The 18,181-nt window shown below is 42.9% G+C and overlaps 1 protein-coding gene across 1 annotated transcript; it reads right to left on the bottom strand.

Annotated features, from left to right (window-relative positions):
* Positions 1 to 259: 259 nt before the first annotated feature.
* tbx15 (T-box transcription factor 15) lies at positions 260 to 15,764 on the bottom strand. Its single transcript, XM_031873930.1, has 5 exons — positions 15,401 to 15,764; positions 9,148 to 9,315; positions 8,609 to 8,673; positions 4,278 to 4,375; positions 260 to 1,986 (listed from the first exon to the last, which is right to left on the bottom strand). Exons 1-5 carry the CDS (start codon positions 15,545 to 15,547, stop codon positions 1,172 to 1,174), a joined length of 1,293 nt encoding a protein of 430 aa, XP_031729790.1. The 5' UTR covers positions 15,548 to 15,764; the 3' UTR covers positions 260 to 1,171.
* Between the last annotated feature and the right edge of the window lie 2,417 nt (positions 15,765 to 18,181).

Below are 18,181 nucleotides of genomic sequence, written 5' to 3'. Positions count from 1 at the left end.
TTAAAAACACAATTCATCAAAAGTTAATCCGTAAATATCTGCGTAATACAGACCATCCAGCGTGTTGAATTGTCATTACTTTGTTGATTGCGGTTGTAATTCGTCTTGCTTTTGTGCTTCAAATTATTGTTTGATGAGCAACTGATTCTAGAGAAAACACAGCATGCTCCTAATGCTTTGCAGCACAACCGTCTCACCTACTGCAACGATGAGAAGACAATAAATAACTCAAAACCATGTTCATGATTTAAAACGTTTATTGAGCCTTTTTACGTGCTTGGCACCTGTATTTACATTTTTTCAAAATGCCTCAAAAAAAGAATTACTTTGCCATTTATTTTTTTTCACACATTTTCTTTATAACAGCTTGACCTGTAAAATATTGTTATAATGCTCAGCACTTAAATACACATCTCTACAACACACCAAAACATACTTTAATTACTCTGTTTTTGCTATTGCTTCTTTTTTATAACTTTTCACACGACAACAGTTTTAAGCTTGTTATTGATTGCATTTCGCCATCTTTTATATATATGCTAAAAAAAACAACAACGTAATCCACTCAAAAATAGTGAAGCCATTCCAGTCTATGAGGATGACTGGTTGGTGAAGTTCTGTGGTGGTGGTGGAGGGCTGAACGAGTTTTCAGTTCCTCGGCCCCCCCCCCCGACCTGCAGCTCTTTGACGTGTGGAGTCCTTCATGATTGCATTTTTAAAAACCACACAAGTGCTGCGTGAAGATAAAAACCTCTGGATCGCAGTGAGAACTCTTCGGCTCCACGACATCATGACTGCTCGGCCTCCGAGTCCCCGAAAAACAAAAGAATTAGAGAATGAGTCACTTGAAAAAGAAGTGTTGCTACTATTGCACCATAACAGCTGATAATCCCTTCTGAGCCGGAGCATGTTGTTGAGTTTGTTGTTGATGTCCCTGTAATCTTCTCTTCATTAATACAAAGTTAATTAAATAATAGTTTGGACTCCCTCTATAATGCTTTGTATGCGATGGAGTGTCTTTTAAAAAAAACAAAAAACACATGATGTCCTTTTCTGAAAGGTTTGTTTAACGCTTCATGTAAAAAAACACCGGTTCCACATCAAACACCGAACCGGGTTCATAGGTTTGCATTTTTCAGCCGAAAGACTTTTTAGGCCCGATGCCAAGCGTCTACACCATGTGCATGGACATCTGAGAGGAGGAGCCGTATTGGCGGCCATCGCAGGAGCCGCCGCCCTGCTGGCCGCTGGCGTTGCCGATCATGTGCATAGTGTCCATGCTTCCGTTGGACAGGTACTGGCGCTCGGCGAAGGCCCCGGCGGGAGACGAGGAGCAGAGCAGGCCTCCCTGGGGCTTCTCGGGGCTGGCGGCCAGGCGGGGGGAGGTGGGGAAGTTGTATCCATACAGGTTGTAAGGGTTGTGCAGGGAGAACGCGTTGTAGGAGCCCTGCTGTACGTGGTGGTGGCCCCCGCCGAACATGTGGGCGGAGGAAGGGGAGGATCCGGACGAGGAGGACGAGCCGGAGCCGGAGCCGCCCCCGGCCTGCATCACGTACTGAAGCTGCGAGGCCGGGAAGGAGCCCAGTTGGCCCCCGTAGGCATCCATCTTGGCTCCGGGGCCACCGCCGCCGCCCGCGTGAGCGCCGCCCTGCATGCCGGCGGCGATCAAGGAGGAAGTCCTCTGCGGCAGGAAGGATTCAGAGGGCTGAGCGGAGGCCACGCCGCCCCCCGCGGCCTGGAGGCGTCCGTAGGAACTGTCGGCCAGGCCGCCGTAGCCCTGCAGGGCCGCCATGTTGCTGCGGGCGCAGGCCGGGTACTCGGACAGGCCCAGGTTGCAGAGCTGGCTTTCCCTGCAGCCCACATTGAAGGTGTTGGGGGCAAGGTGGAAGGTGGGAGGGGAGCAGGAGGGGGACAGGAGGTGGGCCGCACCAGAAGGGGAGGGGGTTCCTGTGCTGGAGGTGGTGGGAGAAGTGCCTGTGCTTCCACCTGGAAAACACACAGAGGAAGACATTGTGAAATACAGACGCTATATTTAACAGAAGAGCACGACATTATAAAGATCCAGATCTAGTTGAGTTAAGAAAAACACATAATACTCAAAGACTTTCATAAAAAATCAAGAGGGGAGACTAGTGGACGAGACACAAAGAAGCCCAGTAACGGCACTTCTGTAGTTATGTTGTTCTCTAAACCTAACTGAGTTGTTTCTGTGATCAGATCGGCAGTAACCGACACGTGTTGCTGGACTTTCGTAGGAAATCTCACCAAAAATGACGAGTAACTTTTCGTAAGACATCGTACGAACTGCTGTATAAAGATCTGTAAAATACGTAAAGTTAAAACAGACAGAAATTGCCAAATATTGGTTTCTATTCATGAAAAATATCAAATGAAAGATGTATAATCCATTTAGATGTAACAAGCAGAAATGGTAAAATATTGTTTTCTGATCCATGAGGTTGGGACATCTAGTATTAAACCAGGAGGTATAATGTGCATATAGTACATAAGGATAAGGATGTTTATTGTCATCGTAACAACACACAACGAAATTAAATTGGCGACTCATCAGTCAGTACAGCAGCAAGCATATGTTTGTATGTCTATATACACAGCACTCTACTTGTAAACCTCTCAGTACTTCATTCAGCACTTTAAAGCTGTAGTTCCCAGGAGGCGGAGCCTCTACCACCAGGATGTGCACAGGTGTTCTGCATCCTGATGAAGGTCCTCTAGACCGAAAGCTAAAAATAAAGAGCAGTGGGGGGGGGGGGGGGGGGGGGGGGGGGGTATCTATTCTATCAGTTTGAGCTTTGTTGATACTTCCAGCAACTTGTTAAGATAAAGCCGGGTGAAGCTATGGTTGTCCTGCAATGTTCATACAGTACAATATATTGAAGCGATATTATAGTACATCAACACAGAAAATCACCATTTAAAAACGGGCCACAGTTGGTCCGCAGGCCGTAGTTTGGCTACCAGGTTTACCAGGTTTAGACTGAACTGATTCAACAGTCCGGCCCTTCAGAGTGAAATGATAGCTGTGGGATATCGATCGCATATTCCTCCATTAATGAGAATCTGGCCGGGTTTCATCCGGCTGTTGGAGAAATTCAGCCTGAACCGTCAAACGAGGAGCAGGAGGCAGAACTAAACAATCCAGGACTCGCTTGGCTGGGGTTCTGATTTTGCACCATATGCATTCGATAATATCGCTGCAGTGCAGAAGATGGAGGGAGGGGGGGAATAAAGAAAAGGGGGGGGGGGAGAGAGAAAGAGAGAGCAAGGTAGACTTCTAACAGGAGAGAGAAGAATAGTTTGGTGATGTCATGTTTTCCTCGGGTGAGAAGGGCTCGAGGTGCTTCAGTGCCGGAGGGGAATAGTTGATTATATGAAGGGAAAAGGGTGTCTGGTGCCATAAGGGCACACACACACACACACACACGTGTATATATATACACACACACACACACACACATGGTGACGCCGAGGACTTTGATTGAACCCAAATCACTTTGAAAGCAGTTTAATGATAACAAACAGACAGAAATACGGAGCGCCACGTCACGCTGACCCTCCAGAGGTGACCGGCGGATGAAACGGAGCGGCGCGGCCCTGACGAAGACCTCGTCCCGGGGCCCTGGAGCCGAGACCAGAAAGGGGAGGTATAGACCCCCGAGCTGACGCCAGTCTCGTGTCGCGAGGAGGCCGTCCAAAAAGCAACAGGGTTTTAAGTTTAAGAGTTCAGCAGACGCCTAACCGACCTGCCAGAGGAACAGCGCGTGTTGGAGCTCAAGCAAAGGACAACCGTCGCTGATGGAGTGTGTGCTGATGTATGCAGAGGGGAGAGTTCAGGTCGTGTTAATCAACACGGAGCATCAGCAGCAAACTGTTCTGCATTTGTGCTAAGTTGACACATGGAAGTGAGCTGTTATAGAAGAGACAACAGTGAGTATTATGGGATACCACGGTGGTTCTCAAAGGGGTCGCAGAGGATTCAGATCTCATGTAAAATGAAGAATGGTTTCAGTTCTCCGTTGTCCTGAACACAACAACGCAACATTTTTGATATGAAGACTTTACATTTTGTTACGGAGCTGTGATTTTAGGCAATGTGCAACATTATGAATGTATATGAGAGCCCTTTAGAAGAAGGCTGATGGAAACATCCACATCCGAATGTAAATCATCATTATATTCCACCAATATTGTTCTTCAGCAATGAACTGAACACATTCTGCAAAGAAGGACTATCAGATATCAAGGTATTCACACACCTTGCTGTTTCTGCATGTTGGTGAAGTCTTCGAACGTGAGGGTCCTCACAGGAGGTCTCCAGAAAGCATAGGTCTCCATGATGGCCTCCAGGCCGGTCCTGACCGAGACACAGACAGAGAGGGAGACACTTCAGGACAGAGACAGGCCGGGAACACGACACAATAAGAGACAGTGTTGTTGGGTTTGTTCAGATTATCCTCTAATTGGATTAAAATCTTATTTATTTATTATCCTTCTGTTTTATCTTCTCTATTTAATCTTTATTAACATGAAAACTGCAACATTAAATAATAAATTTAAGAACCGTGATGTGTTCTTATTCCTAGTCTCTTTTTTTTGGCTTGTACATTTTTATTTCATCGTTGCCGATAAAATAAAACATTTTAATCTCTTTATTTTTAGGATTTTTCTTTTCCCCTTTGGAGTATTTATTTTTTATTTATTTTCATATTTGTGAATGCAAATTAATGTGGATTTGGGATTTATTTTTTGCGTAAATGGAAATGAGCTTTGACACAACGATGTGCTGAACATAGCATACTTACCTCAATAGAACAATATATTTAAGGTAAAAACAATAACATTGTTTATGCAGTGCTGTAGATGAAGTCATTTTTATTATGTATTTCCTATTCAACTGTAACACAATTTACATTAACAATATATTTGACATAATAAACGCTTCTTTTAACTTTATTATTGTAAAACAAAAGCCCAATGCATGTCTGTCTGTGTTGGTGGAGGTAAAAGAGAGAATATTACTGAATAAGAGCAAATAAATATAGAATCCATCAGCTGACGAGAGAGAGGAAGTGATGTTATGTGTGAATGAGAGAGAGGGGGGGAGGAGTCCTGCTCTAAAGGAAACTGGATCCATTAAAACAAGGAGCATGTATTTTACTGAGCACATAAATGTGGGTGACGTTTCATCCTGAATCTGTACACGGTTCTCCTTCCTGCATGATTTACTCCCCCCCCCGTCACCGCTCACCGTGTTATTTTAGGGCCACTAACTCCTCAGCCTCGTTAGTGCGGCGCGTTAACCGTCCGGGGCCCTCGCCATCACTGCACTCATTCATACCGACCGAAACCCAACAAATGAGCTGTATCGCTCTGCTGCAGGCCGTAAAGTCTGACACACCTCAGCTGGGGGGACTTTTATATTAAGACGCTATTAAGAAAGTCAGAGCAAGGAAAACTTCATTTTGAGAATTAGCAGTGCAGGTCTGCCCCGTCTATTAATGCTGAATTTCCCCTCAGTGTGGAATTAGTTGGTAACGTTCCACAGGAAACACTGCGGTCACTCTAAAGCTAAAATACAAAGAAAAGCAGCTTTTTCTGATGACTGTCCACATCGCTCACGTCCGATACGAACATAGACTGGCAGAGCAACGACAAACAAAAGATGTCACACCTGTTTTTACATCTACAGCTTCTTGTTTGCAGCAAATTTGAGTTGCAGCTGCCTCCAACTCTTGTTGAATTGACTGTAAATTGACTAGAATTCAAGAAAGTCCCACAATTTGAGATGGTTTAAGGGAATTAAATATGCAAAAGTTATTATTTCACCTTTTTTATTGCTTCACTGCAGAAACGTGATCAAAGACTAGATAACCTCATAGTTTTGATCGAGCTTGTTTGTATTCTATCGGTGCAGCTGGTGCTCTGAGCTGACTCAGCACGTCCATCACTACAGCGAGCGTTGTTCAAACCCGACAAACTGCACTTTCAATTAGAGGCATATTTATTTTGCACGTTCCAGAGAAATGTGTGTAAAATGATCTGGTTTTGTTCTACGATATAAAATAGGTCAGTGAACACTCCTCTGGTGTCTTAAAAAAAGTGTCTAAATGAGAAGAAACGTCATCTCTGGAACACTAGTCCTCCTTTAACATAGTGGTGGAGACGTGAAGTCTTCAAAAATCTAAATTTGTGATCTCTCTGTAGCTCTTAGTTTTATTTTTTCATCTACTGTAGAGCACACTTTATTATCTTTTTTTAAATTTATAAATAAATGCAACTTTATGCATATAATATTATTAGAATGAATATTAATAATAATACATTCAAATAATACTAATAACACATTATAATTAATACATTTAATTAATGTAAAAATAACCAGCAACACTTAAAATGAGATCTGGTCCCATGGAAGGAAAAGAATGTGTCCAGAGTGACTTCCAGTTTAAGATCCATTAAACTCCTGAATGACTATAATTAGCAAAAGCAGCATAAAGGTCAAGGGTCAGAGCTGGAGCTCATTTACAATATTCACGACTGATGAAAGATTAGAAATAAGCAGCTGTCGACTTTTTAAGACGACTGAAGTCTCGGAGGCTCCTCCTCGAGTCCGAACATTGAAATCCCAACATGGCCGACTGAAGGGAGGGAATCAGGAGCGGATACGTGACGACACATATCTCACGCTCCGCTATCTTTTCATCTGTTGCTTTCCTGCAATGAGATTCTAATGCCAGCTGATAAATCAAACAGTCTATTGTTTGAAAAAACGAAAAAAGAAAGATGTCTCAAATGTCTTGTGTGCCAATAATGCAGACCAGATGGAGAGGGGGGGGGGCTGCTTTCATGTGTGGAGGGGTCTGGTGGTTCAGTGTACACCCCCCTCTGCTTCCTCCTCTCTTCCACAAATGTTGTATATGGTAATTCAGAGACAGAGAGAGAGAGAGAGACAGAGAGAGAGAGAGAGAAGCGAGTGAGGAGGAAACTCAACGAGGAAGACAAACTCAAACTTATCTAAAGCTCGCTCAAAAGCTGCGTGATGTTCAGTGACATGGTGTTCAGAAGCCTCGATGTACAGCAGCCAATAGGAGCGCTCCCTCTGGCTGATGTCAGCACACCTGTGGTGACATCACAGCTGACGTACAAAATGTCTGAGCAGTCAGGTTGTCTGTGTGGGTCACAGAAAACAGCGTCTGCCTGCATAGTGGGGGGGATTTTCACTTTTGTTTTTGGGAATTAAATGTGTATAAATGAGTGTGTGAGTGATGAGTGAACTAACCCCTCTGTGTGAACCTTCAGCACACAGAGAGGAGTGAAAGAGTGAATGTAAGAGCTGCTGAAGTGGAGATTTATCATCAGAGTCTGAGAACAAACTCATTTAGAGGAAACGTCCTTTAAAGAGACGTTTAGTTCCATTACAGACATTTAGAGACTCTACAGGTGAATACGGTCAACACATAAACTCACAGATAAACAACTAAATGTGTATTTTGGATGTTTTCTTTCCACTAGTCTGAAAGAAAACATGTTGAAGTAAAATAGACCAAAATCTCAAAATTGACCAGAGCATGAAAAGCCTGTAATGTCTGTACGTGTGTAATAAAACATCATGACGTCAGCGTTAACAACCCTGTAAGCATGGATTTGGTGATTTGCAGGTCTGAAGATGTCTAGACGTCTAGGTTGAAGTGGGCTACACTTCAGTTCTGCAGCTCCTGTGTGTGTGTGCGTGCGTGCATGTGCACCTCTGTGTCTGTCCACGGATAATATCTCATCCTGCTGCAGCAAACTGCACTAAAGACTTGCACTTTCTCTAAACACCCTTTATTGTCTGCTCTCATTGACTGCTTGCTGACTCCTCACTCACCACTCTTAACCGGCCCCTGGTCAGTAGGGGCCCGCTGGTGATAACACAGCTGAGTGCATCGCCGAACCCCAAACCCTGCTCTGTGCCCAGAGACACCGTGGGGGGAAAACAGCTAACAGCTAACGGAACTACCAGAACACACACTGCTGACTACATCACCGCCACTCAACTGCTGCTTCACGGGCAGAACGCTTGGTGAGTGACGTGTCTTATATTTATGATTTTGAGCCGCTTGCCTGCATACATCGCCGCTTGTTTTTGAGTTTGAATGAAGTGTGTTTTACGTCATATACCAGAGTTGACCACTGATCACTTTGGCGTATATAGTTAGTAGAGCATGCCGATGCCTGAAGATGTGCAACACACCTGCGTGGTGACAAAAGGTGAAATCTGCCGCTTTATTCCTACTTACTGTTTTAAGACTGTCATGCATGAACAGTGGTTTTTGGTATTTGGAGCCTTTGTGCACATTTCATGAGATAAATGAGAAAGTGACAGAAATAAAGAGAGAGTTCAGGTGAACAAGTGACTCTCCGTCCGTCCGTCCGTCCGTCTGTGCGTCAGATATGAAGATTTGCTCTCTTCAGCTGTTCTTATTCGCTAAGTTCTATCTTTACACCATTATTAAAGGTTACACAGACGATCTGTGCGCTGATATAAAACAGTGTAACAGGCTGTATTGTGCAGCTGCTCCGTCAATAAACAGATGCGGTGACGAACCTGTTTCTTCCAGAGTCCCTGAATCCTTTGGCGAACGGGTTTCGGTCGATCTTTAGTCTGGTGATCTGCAGACAAGAAGAACGTGCAGAGGAGATGTTTGTGATTGTTGCAGCTTAAAATGCACTTAAATATGTCAACATTTCTGTGCTTTTTTTCTATAAATTGTGGTAACACTAAAGGCTGCAAGTCATCCTTTGTTTGTGCTTCTGTATATTCTTTCTCTACACCATCAAGAAGGAAACTTTGCTAATTAGCTCCATGATCAAAATGTTCTTTTAGGAGTTGAAGTGGTTGAATTTGAGTAAGTTTAACGATGGTGAATTAGAGGAAGGAGTACCTGCTCAAGAAAACTTTGTTCCTAGTTCTTAATTTGATTGTATTTACAAAGAAAGCCGCGGTGAAGCATTCTTCTAATTCAACCATTAACCATTTATAAGAGGTCAGAGGGATTGTTGAGATTCTAAGATTTGCACATTTGTGGGGCGATTATTCCATCACTTAACGTGATGGAATAATAATAATAAGGACAGTAAACACACCTGCTGGTTCTGGTAGGCAGTGACGGTGGTGAACACGGTCTCAGGGAAGCTGAAGGTCTTGACTCCCTCCCCGCTCGGCACCGCCTTGTTTTGAGACAGCTCGCTGCTGAAGTCCTTCCTGATGACGTGAACACGAGGCTGATACTTGTGCATCGAGTGGAGGATGATCTGAAGACGTGAGAGGAAAAGAAGGTGAAGTGTTCTGCAATTATCAGCTACGCCGTATATCAAGGTCCTTGTAGTAAACAATAATAAATAGATGTTTTATTTGTACTGTTATGTGTTAATAAGACTATATAAGAGTTAAAGCATTATAAACACGTTATTGTTAGATAATAAGACATTTCTGAGCACTTGTTAAGTTTATAAACTTCTTAAGAACGTTAACAAAAGCCTTATGAGTTTCTCATAATAAAGCATGAGAAATATATTTTATTTAATGAGTTTAACTTATTAAGGCATTGTTAAATGCATGTATTAAGGCAGAAAATACACAAAAATAATCTTTAAAAAACGGTTAATTAGAGCATAATAAAGGATTTATTAACGTTAAGAAGGCATTCTTCTCGCTTTAGATTCTGTAGCTGCAAAAAGCATAATTAACTGTTAATAAATGCATAATGAAATATCTCTTGATCTAATCATGTAGCAAAAAACCTTGGTAAAGTTTTAATGATGATATAATAAATATAAATAAATACGTTTACAACGCTATTATAGACAATTATAACAAACTCATAAGGCTTTTATTACCGTTCTTAAGCAGTCAATAAACTGTTCTTATAACTGATTATAAATGTCTTATAGTACAACAATAAACATGTTTAAAATGCTATTATTAACACTTAGTCTTATTAACACGTCAACAACTAATGAGGGACTTATTACCTATTAATAAAGCTTATTATAAGGACCTTAACATGAAGAGTTACTCAAATATCTTTGTGAGAATAAGCACCAGGTGCTCTCGTTCTTTAATCCCTCTGAAGTTGTCACTGCAGGTAAAAGTCTAAATCCTACATGTCTATGAATCTGTTTTTGCTTGTAATACAAAATTAAATTACCAGAGAAAACATTGCTTTAACGGCACGGTGACAAGCTGCATGAGTAAAAGATGTTAAACGTCTGTGGGATCGAGTTTCAAAGAGGATTGGACGAGTAGTTGTGAAGGATCCGGGGGTTAGGAAGTGATTGTGGTCTTCAGACATTAAGAGGTACAAATCTACATGAGCCTTTATCAACTCTACCAAACTTAAAGTCTCAGCCTGTAATTCCACGCTCTCAAAGTGTAACAACACTGCTCCTCCATCAGAGCCACGTGACATGAAGCGGAAACCGGGTTCACACTGCGACGACGCTCGCCGGAGGGCCGAGGATTATTTCACAGCGGAGCGGCGGCGTCAGACGGTGTCGGCCTCAGCCTCGCCTCTGGGCCTCGGTCTGCTCTTGATTAATCTGAGAGCGAGAAAAACCTTCTCAGAGCCGAGAAGTCCCTCAGCTCTGCTACAAACAGAGGGGGTCATTTCAAACAGGGCTGTGGGGGGGGTCTCAGAAACTCTATTGAATGTTCCAGACCTCAGATCACGCACTCTCCGTATGAACACAGTATGACTGGGCGGCTGCATGGATACACACGATTCATGCTAATAATCTCCCTCAACATGTTTGCCTCCACCTGCCCAGAAGTCACCTGTCAATCAAACTGCGTGGGCGGAGCTGTGGAGTCTTCCTCCTCACACACTCAGTAGATGTTGTGCAAAATTGTGTTTTACCAACAAACAGAAAATGGATGTCGTCAGGCTGAGGTTTTACAAGAAAGGCAAGAAATACTTTCAAATGTTTCCTGTCGCTGCTCTTTACACTGTTGCAGACGTTAGAGGAGAAACAGCGAATAGGTTCATGATGGAGGTTGAATCAGTCATGTTTTAGGAATAGAGATTTCATCACACACACACACACACACACACACACACACACTCAGGGCCCTGCGGAGCCTGAGGTGATGTCGACTCTCTGAACTACAGAAGACTCGGAGGGCGGCCGGAGGACATCAGCTGACCGCTGCTCAAACACAATCAGGCTGAAGAGCTGATGTTTTCATTCAGCGACGCGCTTTTTCAACACTCTTTGAAAATCATCTGGACGTTCACACCCTGAGAGACACGACACGTCCCGTTCGTGTCTCCGGGAAGTCAAATTAAATTATGCTTATAAAACATATTTTACAGATTTCAAACACAGTGAGAGACAGCGATCAAAGCAATGGATGAATACGTCAGTGTTAATGCTTCAAGTGTGAGATGACATCCTGTTACAGTTACAGACTGTATATATGAGCACGTCACTTATTATACAGCCGTCACGTGAGAATATTTCATCTCTGACAGAAAGACAGACGAATGTTCAAAGCAGATTTTGTAGAAAAAGTTTAGAACGTTCTCACACAAACATCGTTGGTGCATCAAGAACTCAGAGGGTCATTAAGAACAAAGAGACTATGAAACAGAAAGAAGAAAGTTTCTGGTTTTTTATTTGGGTTTATCCGCACAGACCGGCGGCAAAGGACGGACGGGAACGAGGCGGCGGCGAGCGGAGAGTGACGGCGATGAGGCGGATCTGATGAAGCCGACGAGCCACGAAGACTTTGACAGCACGAAGCCGTCTGTGTTCACGACATCGAGCGGATTGTTTCTCAGTCGACGGTTGAAACAGAACACAAATGTTGCTTTTTGACTTTTCTCTATGAATCCAGTGGCATGTTGGCAATATAATCCATACAAATACATGACAAGAAATATCATGAACTTCATTTACGTTTTTATTCAAGTGCAGAATTATTATCAGTATCTTAACTTTATGCATCTGGACTAATCAATATGGGGAGGAAAGACATTATTTTAAAAAGTTTACATTTAGCTTTATTGTGGTTTTATCTTCAATGATATTACTGATACTGATTAATAATATTAAAACTAAGTTTTAATCATGAAATACATATTTGACCATCAACAATGTATCATATTCTATAAACTGTTTTAATATATTTTTCTTCCACAAAATGTTTTCTTTCAGACTCGTAGAAATAAAACATCCAAAATACACATTTAGATGTTTATTTTACTACTTATTTTAATATTTGATTTCTCCCTAAATTCACCAAAAGTTACCATTAGACAATGCCTCATTTGCATAATTAAACATAACATTTCAGAAAACTTGTAACACAAAAAAGACTGGGGAAGTTAAATGTATTAGCTAGTTTTGTCACCCTATAAGTAGAGTTTAACTCACGTTCTCCGATTTAAACTGAAGGAGAAAGCAAAGTTAATAAGCAGCGCATCTCTTTTTTATTGAATCACAGAGGTTTGTCGTTGCTCAGATGCAGCTTGAGGCCCAGTCCATCGGTCTGAATGCGTCTCAGTTATGATGAATATTGCTTTTCTCCTCTCAGACTCTGCTTCTGTTGACGTCAGATGATTCACGACAACATGTCTGCTTCTGAGGAGGCCACAAGTCGAGGAGGGGGGGCGAGCTTTCTTCTCCCCACACAGGAAGCGCAGAAATTAATTTCCTTTTTTTCGCCACCGAAACCTCCTCCAGGAAAACAAGGAGCCCTTGAAAGCGATCGGCACCGTGCACGTGAATCCTAACGATCCACATGTTAATGTGCTCGTCACCACTGAGATGATAGTCTGAGGGAACCTGCATGGAAACATCAGCGCGCCGCTTCTCTAATCATCTGGGAGGAGATTGATTTGAAGCAGCTCATCATGTTTCTTTTCAATATCTGCAGATATCAAAGCCTCTGAAACAGCTTCGACAGTCATGACAGGAGGCATCGGGCCACCGTGGAGAAAGGAAAAGAGCTGCTGGGTTTGCGATCAACTCAATCTGCTTTAACTGAATGAACGCGACGCTCTGAGGAGCTTTATACATTTCCCAGAGAAGATCATATAAAGGGGAGGTTTGATTTATGAGGTTCAATTCCACTTTTCAGATTATTTTATGGTTTTTAAATTACATACTTTGCACAAGTTAAGTGTAATATCTCGTGATGGCTATTTGAGACGATATATTTAATGACTCTTAAGTGCAGCACAATGTGTTCTCAGCATTACGTCATAGTTTGACTCCAGTATAGTTGGAGAATGTAAGTTATTGTCTTTAAAGCTTCATTAGTCCTCTTCTGGCCACTAGGGGGCAGAAGAACATCCGAAGAAGCAGCAGAAGATAGGCAGACAGCCACCAGAGAGAAAGTGTGACACAACACGTCACTCCCAACTCGTCAGATAGCGACGTTTGGTACTACGTTCTACGTTCTACGTTCCCCTCTAGCGTCAGTTTTAAACTCAGTTACGTGCACAGCGTCTTCTCAAAGGCACGTACACTGTGTAACTGTTTACCAGCGGGAACTCAGACTCACTCAGATCCTATTTTTTCACATTTTCGTGTTGTTTATTCATGTTACGTAAAGGCCTCTACGTAACTAAACTACAGTAAACTTGACTTGTCTTCACACGGGACATGAACAGCGGTCTCCTGTGTGAAAGTTGAAGAGTTAAAGGATCCTTATTTGACGTGTTGGGAAAGAGAACCGGTCCATCCAACATGAAGCACCTTTAGTGTCCATCTTTCTGACCGCGTATAAAATTCAAGTCCAATCTACACTTTTCTCTTTCACTCTGATGACCTCCACCAACTCCTGACAATAATGACTCGGTCTTTAGCTTTCCAACGCTAACGTTAGCCACTCAGTACTCTTTGTAGGAGCCTGTGGGCTCGAGACGGTTTCCTGAACGTGTTGCTGCACACATGACCGTTTTTTATTTGTTATTTTTATAAAATAGTTAGTAAGAAAAGTATTTTCTTAGCTTTATTGCCGGTTTAAACATAAGCGACCAAGCAAAATTAATAATCAAAAGCTAATGCACTTTTCTTCCACCTTATATTGCCCCGTTTTCCCATGAAAGCTATTTCTAACTCCAGAACAGCAATAAGCGCCAATAAGGGACTCACGTTAGCTCGCTGCCCACTCGCCGATTACACGCGAGGACGGCAGTAAATCCAGCAAATTGTGGTCTTAACTTGATGCATTAGAGTTAAATATTTCACCTATGAAACCCACATGACACATCCAGAGCAGCCAAGAACCAATAAGAGACTTACTTTAGCTCGCCACCTCTGTTACTGACTGGCTGCAGGCGAGGCAGTAAATCAGGCAGATTGTGGTCGGACTTAACGTTTAGCTGGGCGGTGTGGCTGCTGGAGCGTCCTACAAATCAAATCCAATCATTAATGCCTTTAACGAAACTGTTTCGTTACAAAAGCGCTCCACAGAGCCACGAAGGAAATGAATATTACGTATGAAGAACCAAGGGCACGGGTTCAAATCCCAGACCTCTAATATTGCTCCACGCTAATCCTCCAACCGCACAATATTCAGTCAGCGTGGACCATCTTCAAAAAGAAAGTGTGGGAGAGCAGACTGTCAAAGTATCGCAGGGAAATCAGTCTCTTGGCTCCGTGACTCTGTGACTCATGAAAGCATGAAGAACCGTGTCAACTTTCCTTTCAAGCAAACGCATCAAGAACATTTCAGCTCCCAGAAGAAAAAAGGAAAAGCTGCCTCGCTGCTCCAGCAGTGGATTCATTCCTGCAGCAGCGAGGAGGGAAGTTTAAAATGAAGCTAGTAAATCACAGCTCCAACATTTAGACCCAAAGCGTTTTGGCTGAAATAGCTATCATCTGTCACAGGTTCCAATGCGTCGTCAATTTAAAAATACGGATCTGATTCGTCTTTCTGATGCAACCGGATTTATTTTTTTTAAATGAGTTAAATTTAAGTGATTTGTGAGGCGTATAAAACCCCCACAACTCCCCATTAAAGGGAAGGAAAAATCAAACTGCATTTGAACCATTCTCTTTGTCACATGTTGCATTTGGGTCACGTGGGAAATATCAGAATTAAAAGTGCACAAGCGAGCAACACGTGCAGAGGAAAAGTCAGCTCTGAAGATGAAATAAACCCAAAAAGAAAGTTATCTTATTGCTGTTTATGTGCAAAACAAACAAAAGAAATGTGCAACTCAATATCGTTCCCAGCGTGGGAAGAATTAGCATATCTCTCATTAATATGGAGGTCTTTAAAGATGCTCTAAATATTTAAATTGAGTCATATACAAACACAAAGATGCCGTAACAAATGGTCAGTAAAAACATCCAGCGGTGCAGATAAGGAGACGAGGTCCCTTACGTGTCCCTGGTCGTCCAGCTCGTTGTTGGTGAGTTTGAGCTTGTCGAAGCTGACCACCTGCCTCATCCAGGTGTCCCCCGAGGCCAGAGAGTCCGGGTGGATGTAGGCCCGCGGAGGCACCGGGGAGTCGGCGTTTCCCGCCACCATCCACTTGGAGCTGTGGTACACGTACCTGGAAGACAAGAAGGGAGGGGAAACTTAACATAATGCGTACCTGGAAGACCAGAAAGGTGGGACTTTAAAGCACCAACGAAGAAGAATTCAGAAAGAGAAAAGAAACTCTAGACTTTTATTTTAAAGACCACCCTCAACAGAAGAAGTAGATGTTCAGTATTTGTAACCTGCAGATTAAATGATTAATTGTGCTTTTTATTGTGTCAAAATCCAGATATTTATTTTCCTGCACATTTGGTCGTTTACAATTTTACTATATTAACTATATTAATGAAGGGTAGATGAAACATAAATTAATGATTACAATATTACACATTTAACTTAAAATGTGAATGCAAACGTCCTCCTCCAACAACGTTATTGGATATATACTCTGACAATGTTTTTATTGGGCAGAAGATCAGAACAATCTGCAGGATTAATAACCTCCTCGTCACTTCCCTGTTCCTGAGACTCATCGGAGTCTCTCGAGGTCGCTTCAGGGTTCAACGGTTTATTCTAGAGGCTGTTTGGTTTTTCAAAACAAGCTCCAAACACTCGGCCACGTTGCCACAACACGGGCTTTAAGGACCCATGTGTTGTTTCTTCATTGTGCTTGAAATTTCTACAAAGAGCAACATAAAGTATTCCATATGCAGTCACACACTCCGCCGCATAGTTTCAATTAAGCAAAGCAATAACATTTTGATGATGTTGTGTGTGAGTTTGGGGCGTCGACTCGCGGCGTCCCACCCGTTAAACAGCAGGGAGAGAGAAGAAAGACGTGGACTTTTCACTAAAAACAAGTCCACAGACCAGCAGCCAACACTGGAGGCATTGTTTGAAAAGACAAAGACAAAGGGAACAGAAAGGAAAGGAGGGCAGAGGAATATAAGGAAAGGAAGTAGCAAAGAAATGCATGGACAGAAAAAAGGGCAGCGAGATAAAGAAAGTCATCAAGAGAGGACGGATAAAAGAGAAGGTAGAGGAAGAGGACAGGAGGAGCGGGAGAGCGAGGTTGAGAATAAGTGGAGGCGAGCGAGTGTGAAGCACAGCTGTTTGCCTTTAGTTCTGGCCCGGTGCTCAGTCCAGAGTGTTTTATCTGCAGCGTCTCTGCCAAACTCATCACTCACTCCTGAAACATCGACAAAACTCTCATTTGATCCTTTTGTTACTGCCTCGAAGGGGCTGCACCACCCCGTCTCACACACACACACACACACACACACACACACACACGTATATTATTCAAACACAAACAAAACACACTCAGCCACAAAAACACACAGCTCACATATTCACATATTTAAGCGGCGTAACGCGCCCTCTGGCTGCGTATATTGGAGGTAAAGTTAGCTCAATGTGACTTTGAACATTTAGTTTGACTGAAACGTCTAGGAAGTGTTTCAAGTCTTCTTCAATACAGCATGATGTTCATTTAGTACATTATGGTCCATTTAGAGTCACACAGACCATAAAGCAGGGGATGCTTTAGGGCGGGGCTACACGGTGATTGACAGGTCTCTACCAGAGACGTATACGGCGTCTCTACGTCACTCCTCAGTCCAGATATGCTCACTTCTGTTTATCTGTTGCCAAAAAACAACAACATTGTAACGGCCGTATTCCAGGATTGTGTCGGCGAAATCGCCGAACTCGAGGCTTCAAAACGGCCGTTCACAAACCGATGATGTCATGATGACTACGTCCTCTTCTGACATAAAGTCTTTGGTCGGTCTGGACTCGAGTCACTGACTCAGACTCAATTTGGCAAAATCAAAGAAAGACTTACACCAAAGACTTGTGTCTTTACTGGGGTCTGAGCCGTCTTCCACCTCTTCTACTCGTTTAAAGGGACGGTGTTTAGGAAAAAACACAACTAATGAAAACATAGTTATGAATATTAAATTACATTTACCAAAAAGATGCCCTGACATCCTACACACTGGCCCTTTAAGGAATATTAAAATGATTAAACATTTTAGTGTTAAATATGTTTTCTACATTACACATAAAGGTGTAAAATAGGCTGTTTTATCAGTTAATAGGTGATGGCAATGAACCTTTAACTAGCTGCTTGTTTTTTACTTTATCTAACACCAACACACACCTCCACACACAGCTCTGACTTTTGACCTTAACACACACACACACACACACACACACACACACACACACACACACACGCGTACACACAAATGGTGCCAGGCGTTTGTGTAATTTCCTGTTTGGAGCTCTGTTTAGGGTTTCGCTCGGCGTAGCAGGGAAAGTGTTAAGAACGAGGAAACTTTAGCCCCAAACAGGACTGGAAATCTGATCCCCCCCCCCCCCCCCGCTTTCATCTTTCATAAATCTGCCATCTGGCACCCGACACGATCAATAAAGACTGGACTTTATGTGACACTCTTACTGGACAGATGGAGGGGGGGGGGGGGGGGGGGGTCCTTTCCCTTCTCAGCCAACACCAAAACCACACAGCTGACAAAACCACAAACTGTGATACACTCCATTCTCTCCCACATACACACAGAATTACACCCACTGGGACAAACACACACTCAACAATGCACTCTCAGCTCATCACACATACATACTAACACGGGCCGGCATGCACATAAACACACACAC

The sequence above is a fragment of the Anarrhichthys ocellatus genome, unplaced genomic scaffold (assembly GCF_004355925.1).
Source record: "Anarrhichthys ocellatus isolate YVR2014 unplaced genomic scaffold, GSC_Weel_1.0 scaffold77, whole genome shotgun sequence".
Taxonomy (NCBI): Eukaryota; Metazoa; Chordata; class Actinopteri; order Perciformes; family Anarhichadidae; genus Anarrhichthys; species Anarrhichthys ocellatus.
Note: the sequence above shows the minus strand (reverse complement) of the source record. Positions and strands in the feature narration are given on the sequence as shown.

What these genes read in the sequence shown, in the direction of transcription:
- tbx15 (XM_031873930.1), bottom strand. Translation starts at nt 15,547, where the DNA reads ATGGTGGCGGGAAACGCCGACTCCCCGGTGCCTCCGCGGGCCTACATC. An exon ending in AGCTGGACGACCAGGGACAC is followed by an intron (nt 9,316 to 15,400) that starts GTAAGGGACCTC and finishes TCACGTCTTCAG; the next exon opens with ATCATCCTCCACTCGATGCA. An exon ending in CTGCCTACCAGAACCAGCAG is followed by an intron (nt 8,674 to 9,147) that starts GTGTGTTTACTG and finishes TCTTGTCTGCAG; the next exon opens with ATCACCAGACTAAAGATCGA.